Source organism: Phalacrocorax aristotelis, chromosome 26, assembly GCF_949628215.1.
Source record: "Phalacrocorax aristotelis chromosome 26, bGulAri2.1, whole genome shotgun sequence".
NCBI lineage: Eukaryota > Metazoa > Chordata > Aves > Suliformes > Phalacrocoracidae > Phalacrocorax > Phalacrocorax aristotelis.
This window is the reverse complement of record NC_134301.1, coordinates 1276406-1293739: the sequence shown is the minus strand read 5'-3', so window position 1 is coordinate 1293739 and position 17334 is coordinate 1276406. Positions and strand designations below refer to the sequence as shown.

The 17334-nt window shown below is 66.1% G+C and overlaps 2 protein-coding genes across 4 annotated transcripts; both read right to left on the bottom strand.

Annotated features, from left to right (window-relative positions):
• Positions 1-38: 38 nt before the first annotated feature.
• On the bottom strand, positions 39-2070 carry PFDN5 (prefoldin subunit 5). Its single transcript, XM_075075836.1, has 6 exons — positions 1946-2070; positions 1238-1340; positions 912-943; positions 677-751; positions 443-548; positions 39-345 (listed from the first exon to the last, which is right to left on the bottom strand). Exons 1-6 carry the CDS (start codon positions 2015-2017, stop codon positions 266-268), a joined length of 468 nt encoding a protein of 155 aa, XP_074931937.1. The 5' UTR covers positions 2018-2070; the 3' UTR covers positions 39-265.
• Positions 2071-2484: 414 nt separating this feature from the next.
• ESPL1 (extra spindle pole bodies like 1, separase) lies at positions 2485-15875 on the bottom strand. Of its 3 annotated transcripts, none has more exons than XM_075075567.1 (31): positions 15824-15875; positions 14958-15067; positions 13757-14830; positions 13442-13546; positions 13116-13245; positions 12756-12892; positions 12326-12519; positions 11931-12173; positions 11571-11715; positions 11212-11356; positions 10979-11118; positions 10736-10870; positions 10529-10648; positions 10198-10369; positions 9860-9988; positions 9589-9745; positions 7944-8053; positions 6484-7613; positions 6068-6410; positions 5790-5942; positions 5008-5221; positions 4692-4876; positions 4457-4581; positions 4261-4383; positions 4010-4165; positions 3763-3933; positions 3574-3678; positions 3347-3462; positions 3191-3274; positions 2911-3075; positions 2485-2830 (listed from the first exon to the last, which is right to left on the bottom strand). In XM_075075567.1, exons 2-31 carry the CDS (start codon positions 15036-15038, stop codon positions 2629-2631), a joined length of 6489 nt encoding a protein of 2162 aa, XP_074931668.1. In that variant the 5' UTR covers positions 15039-15067; positions 15824-15875; the 3' UTR covers positions 2485-2628. The 3 variants fall into 3 exon arrangements, with proteins under 3 accessions (XP_074931668.1, XP_074931671.1, XP_074931669.1); XM_075075570.1 differs by having other exon boundaries at positions 13116-13236; XM_075075568.1 differs by having other exon boundaries at positions 15818-15824.
• Positions 15876-17334: the final 1459 nt, after the last annotated feature.

Below are 17334 nucleotides of genomic sequence, written 5' to 3'. Positions count from 1 at the left end.
GGCAAAGCCGCCCCCCCACCCCCGAAGAGGACCCCCTGTCGAGAACTCTCATTTATTCCGTGCTGCAGCAGCGAGGTGCTGCCTACAAAAATGGGGGGGCTGGTGCTGCCGGGCACCGCCGGGGAGGGGGGAAGAGCTGCCGGAGAAGCGGGACTGGGAGAGCTGGGAGGTGGCGGGGGGGGCTGCACTGCACCCCACAGCTCCCTCCGGCCTCCGCTCCCATCCCAGTGGCGACGGCGAGGAGGGCGGCCCACGAGGCCGAAGGCTACGCCTTAGTGGTCGCACCCTGCGCGGCTCCCAGGGCCGTGAGCTGCTGGATCTTCTGGCTCATCATTTCCACCACGGCTGTGGGGAGAGAAGGTGGCTGGGGAGTGTTTGGGGGGGGTGGGGTGGGGCTGTTGGGGGGGCCCCCCAAGAGCAGGGGAGGGAGCCGGGCGCTTACCCTGCTTCATGGCGTGTTTCTCCTGCAGCGCCGGCTGGATCTTCTCCATCTGCTTGGTCAGGAAGTCAATTTTCCGCTTGAAAAAGTCTCGGGCATCATCTGCTGACTGAGGGAGGGAGGGTTAGGGGGGAAAAAGGGGGCCTCCGCAGCACAAACGTGGGGAGTGGTCCCCCAGGGAAGGCACCGGGCCGCCCCCCAAACCTGACAGTGGCCCCCACGCACGCCGCCCCTCACCTTCTCCACGTAGTAACCGGTTCCGACATCAATCAGGACGCGCTCGACATCCGAGAGCTTCCCGGGGACGTACATCTGGGAGGGGGTGTCAGGGAAAGCGGGGAACCGGGAGGGTTACGCGGCTCCGGCAGGAACGCCGGGTACCAGCGCCACCGCGTGCCAGCGGTGCCGGCTCGGCATCAACAGCCCTGAAGGGAGCGGGTTTGGGGGGGCTGCGGGGAGCTGGAAAGGATACAGAGCTGGTGAGCGGCACCAGCAGGTCCTTCCCTGTGGAAAAAAACAAGGGGAGGTGGGTGAGGGGAACCCACAACTCAACATCTGGGCCCCTCCAGCAGCCCCCTGCCCCGCCCTGAGCCAGGCAGGAGGTGCCAGAGAAAGAGCTGACATGGGGACAGCGGGTGCTTTGCTCAGGGCAGGGCTCGGTACGTCTCGGCCCTGGGGAGGAAGGGATGATACTGGGAGGCAGCCAAGGCTGGCAAGGCTGGGGAAGAGGGTACTGGCCTTGGGGGGCTCGGCGCAGCACCCCCCAGGCCCAGCTGGGACAGGGGGGTCCCAGCTCACCTTCGTTGCTCTTGTTGAGGACGTTGAGACAGTCCTTGGCTTCCACATACTTGGTCTGCACCACCTTGAGCTGGGCGATGGAGGACGAGAGGAACTCCACCTCCTGGCAGGGAGCACGGCCCCATCAGCGGGGAGGGGGTCCCGGGGAGGCCCTGAGAGACCTCGCAGAGGGGCTGCAGCCCCACAGCCAGAGCCCGGGGTGTCCCCGAGCCAGTGTCACCCTCCTGCCACAGCCACCAGTTCCTGCTCTGGTGTTCCCCAGGGCCCAGTACATCACTCCCAGTCGCCCCAGCCCAGTCTGGCCCCGCACATCCTCCCTCCAGCCCCCCCAAGCCCAGTCTGGTCCAGTAAATCCCCCCCCAATCCACTCTAGCCCCGCACATATTCCCCAGTCCCCCCAGCCCAGTACATCATCCCCAGCCCAGTCTGGCCCAGTACATTCCACCCCCAAGTCCCTCCACCCCGGACTGGACCAGTATATCTCCTCTCTAGTCCCCCCAAACCAGTCTGGCCCCCCACATACACCCCAGACCAGACCAGCCTAACCCCACACCTCCTCCCCAGCCCAGTACATCCTCCCCTAGCCCAGGAGACCCCCGTCAATCCGGCCCAGTATATTCCCCCTAAACCCTTCCAGCCCAGTCTGGCCCCACACAGCCCCCCTGCCCACCACACACAGCCCCAGGCGGGTGGGCCCGCCCCCCACACCTGGTCGAGCTGCCCCTTGAGCAGCTCCAGCTGCGGCAGCGTCAGCTCCCCCACATTCACCGTCTGCGCCATCTTGGCCCGCCGCGACGCTCTGGCACCGCCCGCGCCTCTCGCTGCTCCGCCGCGACGCTCTGGCGCCCCCCGCGCCTCTCGCTGCTCCGCCGCACTGCGCCCCCTGGCGGCCGGCGGCGCTCCGGGCCGGGGGAGGCAGCAGCGCCCCAGAAGTCGGGGGTGGGGGGTGGGGGGGAAGGGGAACCCCTTTTGCAGGACCCTAATAAGCGCCCCGCGCCCCCCCAAGGGGGATCCAAGGTGCCCCCCAGGGGCAGAGGCTAAAGCCCAGCTCCGCCATGCAGACCCTGGCCCGCACCTTCCTGGGGTCCCCCCCCACCCCAAAACCCAAGGGCTGGGGGCTCTGGGGCACCGACAGTAGCAGAGGAGGAGGGCAGGAGCCTCGGGGACAGAGACAAATGGGGAGCAGAGAGGGAGGATGGGGGGGAACCGGGGGAGAGGGAAGGATTCACACACGTGGGGGACAGGTCTAAAGGCAGCAGCTTTATTGTCACAGAACACAAATAAAAACATTTCTCTTAAACCCAACTAAAGCAGCTGCAACCCCAGACACCCCCCACCCCCCCGGTGTGTCCCCCACCATCGCCCCACGGGGACGGGGACCCCCCCAGCCCTCACTGCAGGCAGACGGGCAGCCCGTAGGCAACGGGGGCCGCCCCGATGAGGTATTTGAGTTTGGGGGCTTGGCGCGCCTGGGCGACGTAGGACAGGAGCGGGGCGCCCGAGCCCCCCCTCAGCCAGCCCTGCAGCAGCGCCTGGGCGTAGCGGTCGATGTCCCGGTCCGTCACGTCCCACAGGTTCCCCAGGACGAGGGGGCTGGAAGGGAGGATGGTGTTAGGCCCGTTCCCACCCCAAACATACCACCCCCACCCCCCGAGACACCCCCCATAACTCACCAGCCGGCCATGATGTACTTGAGGACGATGCCGGAGCCCTCCAGGCTGCCGCGGACGGCGAGCGCGGCGCTGCTGCAGCCGAAGAGCAGGGTGACGGCACGGCAGTCCAGCCGGGCGATGGTCTGTCCGTCCAGCAAGCGGGCGCCCGCTCCGTGCCCCGCGTAACTACAGCAAGAAGCACACCCCCCCCGCCCCGCCCCAGGGTGAGCCCCGGCTGCCTTTGTACTCCCCCCCGCTCCTCGGGGTGTCACCCCCCAAAGCAGCCCCGGGTGATGCTCACATGTAGAGGTCGTGCTCCAGGAGGGCTGCCTGCATCTGGTCTGGGCTCGGGATGGCTCCTGTCACCCCCTTCCAGCCGGGCTCACTGTGGGAGAGCTGGTGAGAAGGGGTGGGGGGCACAGACCACCCCCCCCCAAGCCCCGAGATCGCCACCCACCTTTCGAACCAGCCCCGAAATCGCTCCTCAGTGCCCAGGAGGTTGCTGTGCGGGTTGAGGACGTAGAAAGTGCTGCTGGGGTTCACGCCGCGGCTCAGCACAGACCCTGCCTGCCGCTGGAGGTGGGGGGGAGACAACGGGGGGGCTCAGCCCAGCGCAGGGGTTATGGGGGGGTCCCTCTAACCTCAGGGCTGGGGGTACGCAGGGTCCCCCCGATCCTCTCTCACCTTCTGTGCCAGGGAGTAGCTGAGCAGGAAGCGCAGGGAAGGGAGCCTGGTTACAGGCACAGCCTTCAGGCACGCCATGCTCTCCCAGGGCAGCTTCTGCAGGTGCTGGGAGGAAGAGGAGGAGGAAGGTGTGAGCAGGAGGGCAGCAGAGCCAGGAGGGGGTGAAGCAGGAGCAGGGGGGTGTCTCACCTTATCCAGCACCAGGACGAGGGAGCCGCCGGACTGCTTGGCGCAGGCTCTCCGCTTCTCCACCGCCTCCTGCAAGAGGCTCCGAGCCTTGCGTGGCTGCGCAGGGCAGAGGCCGAAGGCCAGGGCTTGCACATCGCGGGGGGTGAGGAGGGGAGCAGCGTTCAGCACCACCTGCGGGGACGAGGAAAGGGTGAGCGGCGGCAAAGCGGGGGTTCAGCTCCCCAAAACCCTGCCCCAGCCCGGGCACCTGCAGCAGGGTGGGATCTGAGTCCCTCCAGCCGCACTGGCAGAGCTGGGGGTGCAAGCGGGCAGCTTCCTCTGCCAGACCGGGCTCGGGGCTGCTGGGGATCAGGGCAGCCCTCCAGCAGCCCAGCACCTGCGTCTCCAGCATCTCGATGAGGCTCTGCAAGAGGTCAGAGTGTCACTGGGGGAGTGCAGACCCCTCAACCCTCTCCAAAAGGCGCCCCACGTCAGGGCACAGGGTGGTTTTAACTCCACCTTCATCCTGCGGTCCAGCTCGGACCGGCGCTGCCACCATTCCTGCTTGTCCGTGCAGCTGTTGGCTTCTTTCTGCTCCTTCTGGATGGCATCGAAGTGGCTCAGCACCGAGCGCAGCGGGACCTGGAGGAGGAAGGGAGCTGTGATTCGAGCCCCAGCCCCGGCTGAGCTGCCCCTCTCCTATCCCTGCCCTCACGTTGAGCGCGGTGGGGATGCGGATGGTCACGGGAGCGGTGCCCTTCTCCAGCCGTGTCAGCAGCAGCGTGTCCCCTACGGAGGCAGGCTGGACGCTGGCGAGGGTCAACACGCACACGGTCACCCCTGAAAGTCACACCCAGACCCCTTAGGGACAGCGCCAAGGGCACCGTGCGTCACTCGGCAGCCTCCTGGGCGCCGAGCTGCCAGGTCCCTGCGCTCACGTCAGCCCTCACCACTCGGGATCTGCTGCAGCTGCCTGCGGAAGCCCTCCAGCACCTCAGCCCCCAGCCCCGTGGAGCTGAACGTGAAGAATCTCTCGAGCTCGGAGAGGTGGTGGCTGTGCTGGGCAGCGCTCCCCTCCTGCAAGGAGAGCCCGCGGAGCTGCTCGGCCACGTCCCCTCTCGACTTCTTCTCTTTCCTGTGGAGGAAAAGGCATTTAGGGGGAACCAACACCCCAAAAATCACCTTTTCTGGGGCCCCGGTGGTGCTGGATGAGCCCCTTCTCTGCGGTGCTGTGGGGATGCAGGGAGGGGAGCCCGAGGGACTCACTGAATCTTCCTGTGGATGACGCTGAGCAGCTGATGGCGGGGGGTGACGGAGACCGACTCGGAGAGCAGGTACGCGGTGCAGAGTGGGTCCTGGTTCCCCACGGCCAGAGCCAGCACCTGGCAGAGCTGGCTGTAGAGCGCACTGGGAGGGCAGTGGCTGATCGAGTTGAAAGCATCTTTCAGGAGCTCACGGGCTGCGTCCAGCGAGGAGACCTCTGGAAGGGACAAAGCAGCAAAACCCCGGGGGCAGGATCAATATACGAAGGGGGCTTGTAAGAAAGATGGGGACACTTTTTAGCAGGGCCTGCAGCGATAGGACAAGCGGTTTTCAACTAAAAAGAGGGAAGATTTAGACCAGATATAAGGAAGAAATTTTTCCAGAGCAAGGGTGGGGGAACACTGGGACGGGTTGCCCAGCGAGGTGGTCGATGGTCCATCCCTGGACACATCCAAGGCCGGGCTGGACGGGGCCCTGAGCGACCCGATCTAGGTAAAGATGTCCCTGCTCACTGTGGGGGGTTGGGCTCAGAAGGTCCCTTCCCACCAACCCATCCCGTGATTGCATGAAAGAGACAGAAATTAAAACTCCTTCCCCCAGCGCCAGGGAGGAGCCCCTCTCCCTCCTCAGCTGTTTTGCCCTCTGCCCATACAGTGGGTTTCACCCGTTTAAATATCTTTTTTGCAGAGGTGCCACCGACCTCACCAACAGGCTACCTTTCGCTTTCTCCCCCCAGAGCCCCCCAGCACCAAAACCTCCCCACCCACGCCGTGCCGGGTGCTCACCGCCAGCCGCGGGCAGGGCGGAGGAGAGGGTCCCCTCCAGGCGCAGGGGGTCCCCACTGCCCGGCCGCTGCGCTGCCAGGACGTCCTCTTGGTGCAGGACCTCGCGCTCCCCCTCCGCACCCTTCTGCCCGCGGCGAGGCAGCCGTCTCCTGCCTGCGGGGAGGGACAGAGGCACCTCGTTCCTGGGACTGGCGGCAGCGGTGGGGCCGGCCCCACGCAGCTGCTTAGGGGTGCGTGAAGGCGAGACCACCCCCAATCCCCGGCATAGCCCAACTCACCTGGGGCTCCCTCCTCTTCCTCAGAGACCTGCAAGACCTTGAAGCTGATCTCAAGCTCTTTCTCCACATTCTCCTCTTCTTCAATGGCCCTCAGAAGCTCCCGCTCCTCCTCCACTCTCTTGCCGGGAGCCCTGTGGGTCACCCGCTCCCTCTTCTCCGCGGCCGTGGCTCGGCGGGTGCCCGGCCGCCCTCTCCGGGGTTGGGCACCGCACCCCAGCGAGCTTGCCTGGGTCCCCAGGGATTTGGGGGACAGAGCTTTGCGGGCACAGGATGTCTTGTAGGTAGGTGTGGGGGTCAGCCCCACCTCAGGATCCTCCACGTCACTGTCATCGCTGAACAGCACCTGAAGGAGGACAGGGGGGGTTGGGGCTGGTACCGGGCGCGCCGGGCCGCCCCTCGCCTCCCTCCCCACTCACTTTTAGGCGAGACTTGACTCTCCCCAAAGCCTTGGGCGCTCGCAGGAGCCGGGACTTGCCAGCCGGTGGGGAGGATTCACTGAAGATGGTGAAGGGAGTCCTGGGGCCGGGGGCTGCGTGCGCCCTGGTGCGGGGACAGGCTTTCTGGCACGGGGTGCAGGGCACCGTCACCGGGCGGATGACTATGGGGGGCACCTCGCTGTCCGAGTCACCCAGGGCAAAGACATCGTCCGTGTTCCGCGCAGCCGGGGCCTTCGCTCGCTGGCTCTTCTTCGCTCTGGGTTTGGGGACGGCGGGGGCCAACGCCGGCTTGTTTTTGCGCCTTTGGGGTTGAGCCTTGTCCGTTTTGAAGGTCTGGGGGACGGCCGCCACTTCGGGCTCTGCCAGAGGCGGCGTGGACAGCTGCAAAGTCCAAGAGCCGGCAAAAACGCCATCCGTGGAGTCGCCGCGCTCAGAGGCCAGGCGGCAAACGGCGGCCACGGCTTTGGCGAGCAGCAGGCTGGCCCTGGAGACCTCCAGGCTGGGCAGGTGGGGTCTGCAGGACGCTAGGAAGGTCAGCCCCGTCTCCAGCTCCTCCTGCAGCTCCTCCGCCAGCTGGGGGCTGGCCAGGCTCTGAAGGGCCAACATGGCATAGCCGGTGGCCACCAGATCGTGCAGCAGCTCCAGCGCAGACAGGTCCCGGCCGCCGGAGCCGCCCCGCAGCTTGTCTCGCAGCACAGCGGCGAAGCGGGTGGCCACGGCGGTGCAGCGCGGCAGCACGGCACGGATCAGACGCAGCCCCTCGGCCACGGCGCCCGCTGCCAGCTCGCCCTGGGCGCAGGAGAGGAGCCAGCGCAGGCAGACGGCCGAGAGGGCCAGGTCAGAGCAGAGGCAGCACGGGCAGGCTGCCGGGTGCGTGAGGAAGGCCAGTCTCCTCCTCTTCTCGCGCTTCAGCTCCGGTGAGGCAGTGAGAGCATCCGCCTTCTCCAGCCTACTCACCGTGGCCACAAACTCCAGTGCGGGGCCATTCAGGAAAGCTTCCTCTTCCCCCAGGGGCTCAGTGGAGGGGTCCTGCGGCTTCTTGCCCTCACATTTGCCCTTCCTGAGCAGGATTTTTGCCTGGCCTTTCTGCTTCTTGCTGACTTTAAGTTCTGCAGGCAGAGGGGAGGGTTATTTTGGCATCGTCCCCGCACAGCCCTCCTGCCGCAGCCGGCCCGAGGGGCATGGGAAGCTGGACCCGACACTTCTGCTTTCCCCAGCTACACCTTTATCAGCTGGAGGAGTCGCTTGACAAGCGGAGACATGGCTCAGAGTCACCCGCCCACCTCTGCACCCTCCTGGGCGATGGGGATGGGCGCAAGGCAGATCTTTCACCCCAGCCCAAAAGTGGGCGCAAAAGGGGTCGTCCCTGGCACTGCTTGGGTGTGGGGCTCACCTCAGCGCCCCCATTCCTCTCCTCTGAGCCTGGAGCGGGGACTCACCGGTGTCAGACTCCAGGAGGAAGAGAGCCTGATGGAGGTCAAAGTGGCTCAGCTCCAGCTCGCTCTGCTGTAGCTCCAGCTGGGCCTTCAACACCAGGAAGGTAGTGCTCCTGGGGGGAAAACAGCCCTCAGAGCCCCAACCACAGCAGCCATCGCTCCATCCCCAGGGCCGAGCGGGAGGGAGGCAGGTGGGCAGCGAGGACCGAGCTCACGTCCGGCCTGGCAAGCTGAATTATAGAACCACAGGGTGCCCTGAGCTGGGAGGGACTCGCAGGGACCATCGAGGCCAGCTCCCAGCCCTGCACAGGACACCCCAAATTCACACCGTGTCTCTGGGGGCCTTGGCCAAGCGCTTCTGGAACATCGCCAGGCTGGTGCCGTGATGCCTCCCTGGGGAGCCTGTGCCAGGGCTCCACCACCCTCTGGGGGAAGGACCTTCTCCTAATGCCCAGCCTAACCCTCCCCTGGCACATCTCCCTGCCATTCCCTCGGGGCCTGGCGTTGGGCACCAGAGAGCAGAGACCAGCCCTGCCCCTCCTCCTGCCCTCGGGAGGGGGCTGCAGAGCGCCATGAGGCTGCCCTCGGCCTCCTCTGCTCCAGCTGAACAACCCCAGGGGCTTCAGCCGCCCCTCGTACAGTTTCCCCTCTAAACCCTTCCCCAGCCCCGTGGCCTCCCCTGGACACTCTTCAGTAGCTTTATACCCTTTATATTCCCTATATCCTTTATATCATTGATATCCTACACCCTGTGGCGCCCAGCGCTGCCCACAGCGCTCGAGGTGAGGCCGCCCCAGCGTGGGGCAGAGCGGGGCAATCCCCCCCTCGCCCGGCTGCGATGCAGGGCTCGGTGCCCCCCAGGGCACGGCTGGCCCATGTTCAACTTGCCGTCGGCCAGAACCCCCAGGTCGCTCTGCAGAGCTGCTCCCCAGCCCCCCGCACCCCCGCCTCCCCGCACGGCCAGGGGGGCCCTGCCCCAGGGGCAAAGTCCAGCCCTCGGCCCTGCTAAACCCCGCAGGGTCGGCGGCTGCCCGGCTCCCCAGTTCGCCTCGATCCCTCCGCAGGGCCTGGCCGCCCTCGGGAGCGCCAGCAGCTCCTCCCGACTCTGTGTCGCCGAGAGGCCGGGTCCCTCCCAGCCCCGCGCCCAAGCGTTTACGGGGACACGGAGGAGCGCTGGCCCCGGGGCGATCCCCGCGCGCCCCCGCCCGCCCGATGTAACCCCGCTTACTCCAACCCTCTGAGCCCGACGCGCGGCCGGCGCTCGCCCCCTGCACCCCGCGGGTAGCCGGCCGTGTGCTGGACGCTGCGCCCCGGAGGAGGCCGGGAGACGGCAGCGAAAGCTTTACTGAAATCCAGAAAGATCCCGTCGACCGGCTTCCCTTGGTCACTCACGTGGGTGACCTTGTCACAGAGGGAAACCAAGTCTGTTGAGCAGGACTTTCCCCTCGTGAGCCCGTGCTGGCCGGGGCAACGCCTGCGTCGCCTTTCGGGTGTTTTCTCAATAACTCCCAGAATCACCTCCGTAATTTTGCCAGGCACGCACCTTGCCGGGCACCAACGTCCCCTGCGGCCACAGAGTGGCTCAGCCCTAACCGAGCATCCCTGGGAGCCCGAGGCCAGCCTGTCCCCCACCCCTCAGGCAACTCACCACTGGAAGGCTTGCAGTCTCATGGCCAGCTTGACGGCCTCCAAGCAGAAGGCTTTAGCTTTACACACCACCTCCAACCTGCTGAGCAGAGCCACGAGCTGCTCCGAGCAGGCCAACAAGTCAGCCAGCACTTGCCACTTCAGCAGCAGGTTGTCCCCTGCAAGGGGGGACAGGGAAGGTGAGCGGAGCTGCTCCTCCTGGAGAGGCAGGCAGGGAGCCCCACTGGCCGGGGAAAGGGGTGGGTTTCGGTCCCCACGAACAACCGGCTCACCGTAATCCACAAACTGGACGTCGGATGCTGTTGTCTGACAGCCCAGCACGTCGCTGCCCATCAGGAGGAGGATGATGCTGCGGAAGAGCTTGTGGGCTTCGGCGAGAGCCGTCTCAGGTGTCTTCCACCCTGCACAAGGGCGGTTGTGGGTATCAGCCCCACTCAAGACCCTCCCCCCCAGCGCCAGTGCAGAGCAACTCCCCAAAATTCCCTCTCCTTGCCCTAAACAGGCTGGTTTGGAAAAACCCAGGGGTCAGATGTTTGCACGGAGCTTCGGCCACAGGCCCTGTCACCTTGGTGCTCACCGGGAGGGTTTTAAACATCCCCCGGCAACTCACCCTGCACCACGATCCACTGCTGGAGCTCTGGCGAGAGGCGGGCGGGGGGAAGGCTCAGGTAGACAGCCACCAGCTGAAGGACATGGGCTCGCAGCAGGTACCAGACCCTCGTGATTTTTTGCAGAGCTGGGTTCTGGAGCACCCCCAGCAACAGGGTAAGACCCTCTTCAATCTGCAGAGGGAGAAAAAGAGTCACCATTTGTGGTCCAGGTCATCTCCCTGCCCAAGGTCCCTGGTGAGAGGCACTGAGATAGCCAGACAGAGCTGCCGCAGTCTCCTCTTACCCTCTAACACTACTTCTGAGGTGGAAAAAGGGCTTTAGCAGCCTTACCCGGTCGTTGACGCAGCACAGCTGGCTGCGGAGCAGGAGGCAGGTTTGCTGCAGCAGCAGGTAGGAATCGTCGCTGCTGTCGGATTTCTGCAGGCAGGACTCCGTCTCCTCCAGGAAAAGCTGGAAACCAACGGGCCAGCGTGAGGGCTGCGGCCTCAGGGATCGGCCAAGCTCACCCTGCCGGCCCTTCCCTCCCTGCAGACTTACCTGGGCATAGCTGGGGCACTCCAGGCGGAAAAGCAGCTTGGTGACCTGGCACAGGGCTCCGGCTGTGCCCAGGCTGTCCCCGAGCACGCTGCACAGGGCTCTGACCAGGAGGTAGCTCTCCATGGCTTGCAAGGGCTAGGGGGCAGGAACCCCCCCCAAAGGTACAGTCAGAGACCACCTCAGAGAGACCCTGCGTGCCTGGGGAAGCTGCCATCCCGCCAGCCACCTCCCCAGCAGCGTTACCTTGGCCATCAGCTTGTAGAGAGCTGCCAGGAGGTGCAGGGAGGCGACAGTCTGCTCGGGGCTGCGCACGGCCGGGACGCCCGGCGTCGCCAGGAGCTGCTTCCACAAGGCAAAGGCGTCGTCCAGGCTTTTGGACAGAGCTGAGGGCGTACCATGGGTCTGAGACACCCTGACCCGAAACCAGGCGCGCCCAAAGAGCCTCTTCAAGGGCCCAAACCCGCCAGCGTCCTCACCGGTCTCTGTCGCCAGGTTGAAGGAGATGCCATCGTACAGGAACCTGTCCTCCAGCAGCCTGCCTTCGTAGTTGAGGTCGTTGGGCTCAAAGTCATCCAGGTTCTTCAGCCCCTGGGCTTTGGCTCTCTGCTCCCTCTCTGTGCTCTGCAGCGGGGGAGAAGGCAGCAGCGACGCACGTTAAGAGCCACCATGGGGTTTCCAGCGGGGTCTGGGTGGCTCTTGGTGGCCCCAGTGCAGAGCTGGGTGTTGGTGGCAGGGCTGAGGAGGGCACCCGCCACGCACATGAAGCCCCCATGGCACTTCCAGATTGGGATGCGTTTCGGCATCCCACAGCTCCCCCTCTGCCGCCCCCACCCACCTTCTCCAGCTTGGACTCCAGGGTGCAGATGTAGAGCCAGAGCAGAGCCTGCGCCCGGTCATCGAGGAGCTGGTCCCGGTTCTGGGCGCTCCGGGGCACCAACTCGAGCAGCCGCAAGGCTTCACAGATAGAGTCCAGGGAGGAGCTGCCAGACAGAGGGATTAGAAACAGCCTTCTGCCCCCAAAACCCCTGGGGCACCTTAAAGGGAGGGACAGATACACCCCAGCACCCCTAACACAGTAAACAGCCAGAGCAATAACGCTCCAGATCCTCAAAATACCCCCTGAGGACCTTCAAATGCTCCTGGGGGACTTTGAAGGACACAAGGAGGTGATCCTGGTGCACCAGCGTCCACCCACCAGTCCGTCTGCTGGGCGTAGCTGCGGTAGCACAAGACCTGGGCCAGCTCTGTCAAGCCGACGGCTCGCTCGTGCAGGCGGCCGCTCTCCTCCGAGCAGATCTCCAGCAGGTCGCAGAGGACGTTGTAGCGTTCCTGCCCCGTGTCGGCTCGGACGGTCTTGTAGGCCTTCAACTCCGCAAAGAGGACGGTCACCAAGGTGTCTGTGTCCAGGTTGTGTCCCTCCAAGCCTTCCTTGAGGGTCCTGGGGGAGAGAGAGATGTAGAGGGGCTCTGCACAGAGCGCAGCGAGGCCGAGCACGCCTCGCAAGTAGAAACATCCTCATTTTACCAGCTTGGGAAGCGCAGATTTCAAAACATCCACCCCCCACACACCAGGCAGCCTTCCAGGTCTTACCGCAAACGTAACTCCTCGGCCCCCTGTTTCACGGCATCCGTTTTGACTCTGACCCAGAAGGAGACAGGCTCCGCCAGCAGCTCGCCGATCCGGCCCCGCAGCGCAGCCAGCCACTGCACCACACACGCCAGGGCTCTCTCCAGCCGCCCCAGCTTGCGGTAGCTTTCCACCCGCAGCCTGAAACATTTGTGCAGCTGCGGGGGAAAGCACAGAGAAACGGCTTCAGCGCTATGTGGGAGCAAACTCCCTGCCTCCCTCGACCCGTACCACAGCCCCCTCTCCCGCCTGGGCAAAGGGGAGATCTGAGAGCAGGGAATTGGGGTTGTTCTAGCAGCAAAAAGCTGGTCCTGTCCTCTTCTTTGCTCCCCTGGCACCAGGACCACGTTCAGTTCAGCCCCGTTTCTGCCAGGAGCATCAGACAAGCCCTTACCCTCTCCGGGGGGATCTCTGGACACGCGTAGGCATCCGCCATCTCCAGCCCCTTGCAGAAGAGCTCGCTGACAGAGCTGGCCTCCTCGTGAAGGTTCTGGTTGTAGAAGATGTAGGCCAGCTTGAACATGCACAGCACTGCCACAAGGGAAACCCAGATATTAAAGACACGACGGAGAGAGAACGACCCCTCCCTCTCCTTACCCAGCCAGGGACGGTCACCCTCTGCCCTGGCCCCACCAGCCACATACTCTGCGTGGCAGAGAACCGCCTCAGGTCACGGACACTGAGCTCTGCCACCGCATTCGACCCGAGACAGGGCCGAGGAGCTGGGTTTGGTCCCACCTGTCACGGCACTGACCGGTGATGTCGAGGTACTTGGCTCGCTCGCTCTCGGGGAGCCCCTCCAGTGCCTCCAGCATCCACACCACGCTCGCCCTGCAGCCCGCCGTCAGCCGCTCCAGACCCGGCCAGCCCGCCGCCTGCAACGGCTCCAGGGAGAGGGAGAGGATGGCTGGCAAGAGGCCACCAGCGACCCACAGCCCCCGCAGAACCTCCCCGGGGTGGCGTGAGCAGCCCCTTCCAACCCCACCAATGTGCCACCACCTCTGATGGGAGAAGACACCCGGCACCACGAGGGTCTTGCCCACCCCCAGTGCCAAGGACCATCCCCTCCACTGGTGGTACCTGGGAGCACTGGAAGGCGTCGTAGGTCATGCTGGTGAAGAGCTGGAGGCTGCGGTAGAGCACCTGCTTCACCATGAGCTTCTCTTTGACACCGTCAGGAGGAACCTATGGAGGGGAGGGAAGGAGAAAAGCAGCTTTCGTGGGGCCAGGGCAGCACCGAGCACTGCTGGCAGCCAGGGACACCAGAGAGGGACACACTGCTGATGCATTAAGGGGAGCACCGAGCCCGGAGCAGGGTTATAAACCCTCCAGCTACTCACAGAGGCTCTGATCAACCACGTTACGTGGTTGCCCCACTCCCAGCCCCAGCCTTACCCTCTCCAGCAGCCGCTGGAGGACACGGCAGTGCCCCTCCGTGAAGGCACAGAGGCCAAGCACGTCCTCCCGGCCAAAGAGCTGCTGCTTGCTCCTCTTCACGTACTCGCCGAGGGAGGAGACGGTGAACTGGCAGCTCTCAGCCAGCACCCTGAGGAACCGCTCCGAGGCCTCCGCCGCCGCCCCGAGAGCCGCCGCGGCCTGGGATAAGGGTGGCCCCGCAGGACCGGTGCTCTTGGCCAACACCCGGCTCAGCTGAACCCCGGCCTCCAGGAGGGACAGCGGGTCACCAAAAGATTTTGCGGAGCTGCCGGTGGCCCCCAGGAAGCCCCTCGCATCCTCTACTGCCTCCTCCGCCTCCCTGTACTGGCCGCGCTTGCAGAGATGCCGGCACTGCTCCAGGGTGAGCTCGAAGAAGCAGAGGGATTGCTGGAGGGTGGGGGGCTCCGCCGCCTCCCTTCGCAGAGTCGCAAGCAAGCAGTCCCCGAGCTGCTGGCTGAGGAAAGCTGAGGATGGTGCCCGCTGGGCTTCGTACAAGGCGGCAGCGGCAGCTGCCTGCTGTGCTGTCTGGGAGGTGAAGAAGGGGGGCTGCAGCGGCAGCAAGGCCTCCTCGTCCACCTCCAGCAGCAGGAGGAAGCGCAGGGCTCGCAGACGGGCCAAGAGGACAGCTCTACCCTCCTCCTGCGGCCAGTCGGGCTCGGCCAGCGTGTCGGCCCCTCTCCAGAGCACACTGAAGCTGCTGTAGGCGATGGCCGCAAAGTCCTTGGAGGGTGCCTGGCCGGGGCGGTAGGTCAGCAGCCGGGCACGGAGGAGGTCGGCCACCCTCCAGCAGGCACCGCCGCTCCCGCGGCCGGCCACGTTCCTCAGCAGGTGGTAGAGGATCTTCTCCAGGTAGAGAGGAGCGGGCTGCGGCGCGGCGCTCAGGTAGCCCTGGCACGCTGCCTCGGCTGCGGCTGCCACGCTGGCGGCAAGTGCCGGCGAGCCCCCCGGCTCGGCCATCCGCTCGACACACAGCCGCAGGACTTTGTCGCAGACCTGGCTTTTCCGCAGCCGGGAGGCCTGGCTGGCATCGCCCTGGAAGGGTAAGAGGTGTTTCTGGGCAGGGGAGGGTGTCAGACCCCCAGCACCCAGCCCAGGGCCCTCGGGGGAGGGTCACCCTGCCCCACGGTGCCGCAGCAGAGCCCCTCAGTCCCCAGCTCACCTTCATCTCGAGGAGCAGCTTCTCTATGCCCTCCTGGCTGTCCAGCTGGGGGGCAAAATCAGCTCCTTTGAGGTTCTTCATGTGTGACACCGGACTGGCAACTGGGCAGACTGGGGTGGGCAGGCAAAGGTGTGGGACCCCCACAGCTCCCAGCACCCCCTCTGAGCTCGCAGCCCCCCCACAGGCTGGCAAGCAACTCCAAGCCCCACTTGCCAGCCCCCCCAGTGCTCAGACCCCCACTCCCCAGATCCCTGGGGGACGGCAGTCTACTCAGGCCCCACTCCCCAGCCCCTCTAGGGCACACAGCCCTCCCTAGCCCCACTCCCCAGACCCCAGTGCTCATAGCCCCCCACCACACCATTTTTCAGCCCAGTGGGAGCCCCCAGCCCCACTGCCCAGTCTACCCAGGACCCATAGCCTCACTCCCAGCCCCTAGTAAGGCACACAGCCCCCCCAGCCCTGCTCCTTGACCCCCCCCAACCTCACTCCTGGCCCCCCCCTCAGGGCACTCAGCCCCCCCAGCCTCACTCCTTGCCCCCCCCCCCCCACTGCCTGCTCCCCCCGGGGCACACAGTCCCCCCCAAGCCCCACTCCCCGACACTCCCAGCCCCACTGAGCCCCCCCCAGCCCCACTCCCCGCCCCCCCACGGGTCACACAGCCGCTCCCAGCCCCACAGAGCCTCCTCCAATCCCCACTCCCGCCCCCCACACAGGGCACACAGCCCCCCCCCCCCAGCCCCACTCCCCGCCCCCCCGGGGCACTCAGCCCCCCGCCCCAAGGGCACACAGCCCCACACCCGGGCCCCTCCGGGGGTTCGCGGCCGCCGCCCCCCCCCGCGTCCGCAGCCCCTCAGACTCACGGTGCCGGTGCCGGTGCCGCTGCTTCGCCGTTGGGTGCAGGCCCCGCCGCGCGCCCCGTTCAAATGTCCTCCGCAGCCAATCAGCGCGCGGCTCCGCCGGGGCCTCCCGCGCGGGGCACGCCGGGAGTTGTAGTCCGCCTGCCCGGGGTGCGCATGCGCACGTCGCTCCGTGCAATGGCGGCCGCCGTGCGGGGACCCCCGTGCCGTGGGGGTCAGTGTGCGGGGACCCCTCTGCGGTGACGGGTGGGTGCACGGGAACCCTCGTGCAATGGGAGCCGTTGTGCAAGCTCCTCCCCGTGCAATGGTGACAATTGTGCGGGGACCCCTGTGTAATGTGGGGCAGGTGCACGGGGTCCCCTGTGCGATGGGGGTGGTTGTGCAGGACCCCCGTGCGATGGGGGTGGTTGTGCAGGACCCCGTGCGATGGGGGTGGTTGTGCAGGACTCCCGTGCGATGGGGGTGGTTGTGCAGGACCCCGTGCGATGGGGGTGGTTGTGCAGGACTCCCGTGCGATGGGGGTGGTTGTGCAGGACCCCGTGCGATGGGGGTGGTTGTGCAGGACCCCCGTGCGATGGGGGTGGTTGTGCAGGACTCCCGTGCGATGGGGGTGGTTGTGCAGGACCCCCGTGCGATGGGGGTGGTTGTGCAGGACCCCGTGCGATGGGGGTGGTTGTGCAGGACTCCCGTGCGATGGGGGTGGTTGTGCAGGACTCCCGTGCGATGGGGGTGGTTGTGCAGGACCCCCCTTTACTGCTCTGGCCAGGACAGTTATTTATCTCAGCAGCAGCCTTGGGTTTGGGAGCAAAACAGCCCGTCTCTGATACCGCCGGGGTGTTTTGGCTCCTGCTGAGCGGCCTCAAGGCCGCCTCCGGTTCCCACGCAGCTCCCACGGTGTGAGAGGTCCGCACCCTGCAAAGGTGCAGGTGCGCAGGGACACCCCCCTGCTACGGCTGCGGGTGTGCAAGGACGCTCGTGCAATGGGGAGTGATGTGCGGAGACCCCCCGGCAACAGGTGGGGGTGTGAAGGAACCCCGTGCAACAGGCGCAGGTGCACAAGGTCCCCCCTTGCAATAGGGGCTGGTGAGGGGTCCTGCCCCTGGGGAGGAACAGCCCCCCGCACCGGCACAGGTTGGGGTGACCGGCCGGGGGGCGGCTCTGCCGAGAGGGTCCTGGGGCTGCTGGGGGGCAGCGAGGTGACCCTGAGCCAGCACCGGGCCCTTGGGGCCGAGGGGGCCAGCAGTGCCCTGGGGGGCATTGAAAGGAGTGTGGCCAGCAGGGCGAGGGAGGTTCTCCTCCCCCTCTGCTCTGCCCCAGTGAGGCCACAGCGGAGGCCGCAGGAATTGCAGCCCCCGGAGCTGCAGCCGCGGGAGTTGCAGCCCCTGGAGTTGCAGCCCCAGGAGTAGCAGCCGCGGGAGTTGCAGCCGCGGGAGTTGCAGCCACGGGAGTTGCAGCCCCCGGAGTTGCAGCCGCGGGAGTTGCAGCCCCAGGAGTTGCAGCCGCGGGAGTTGCAGCCGCGG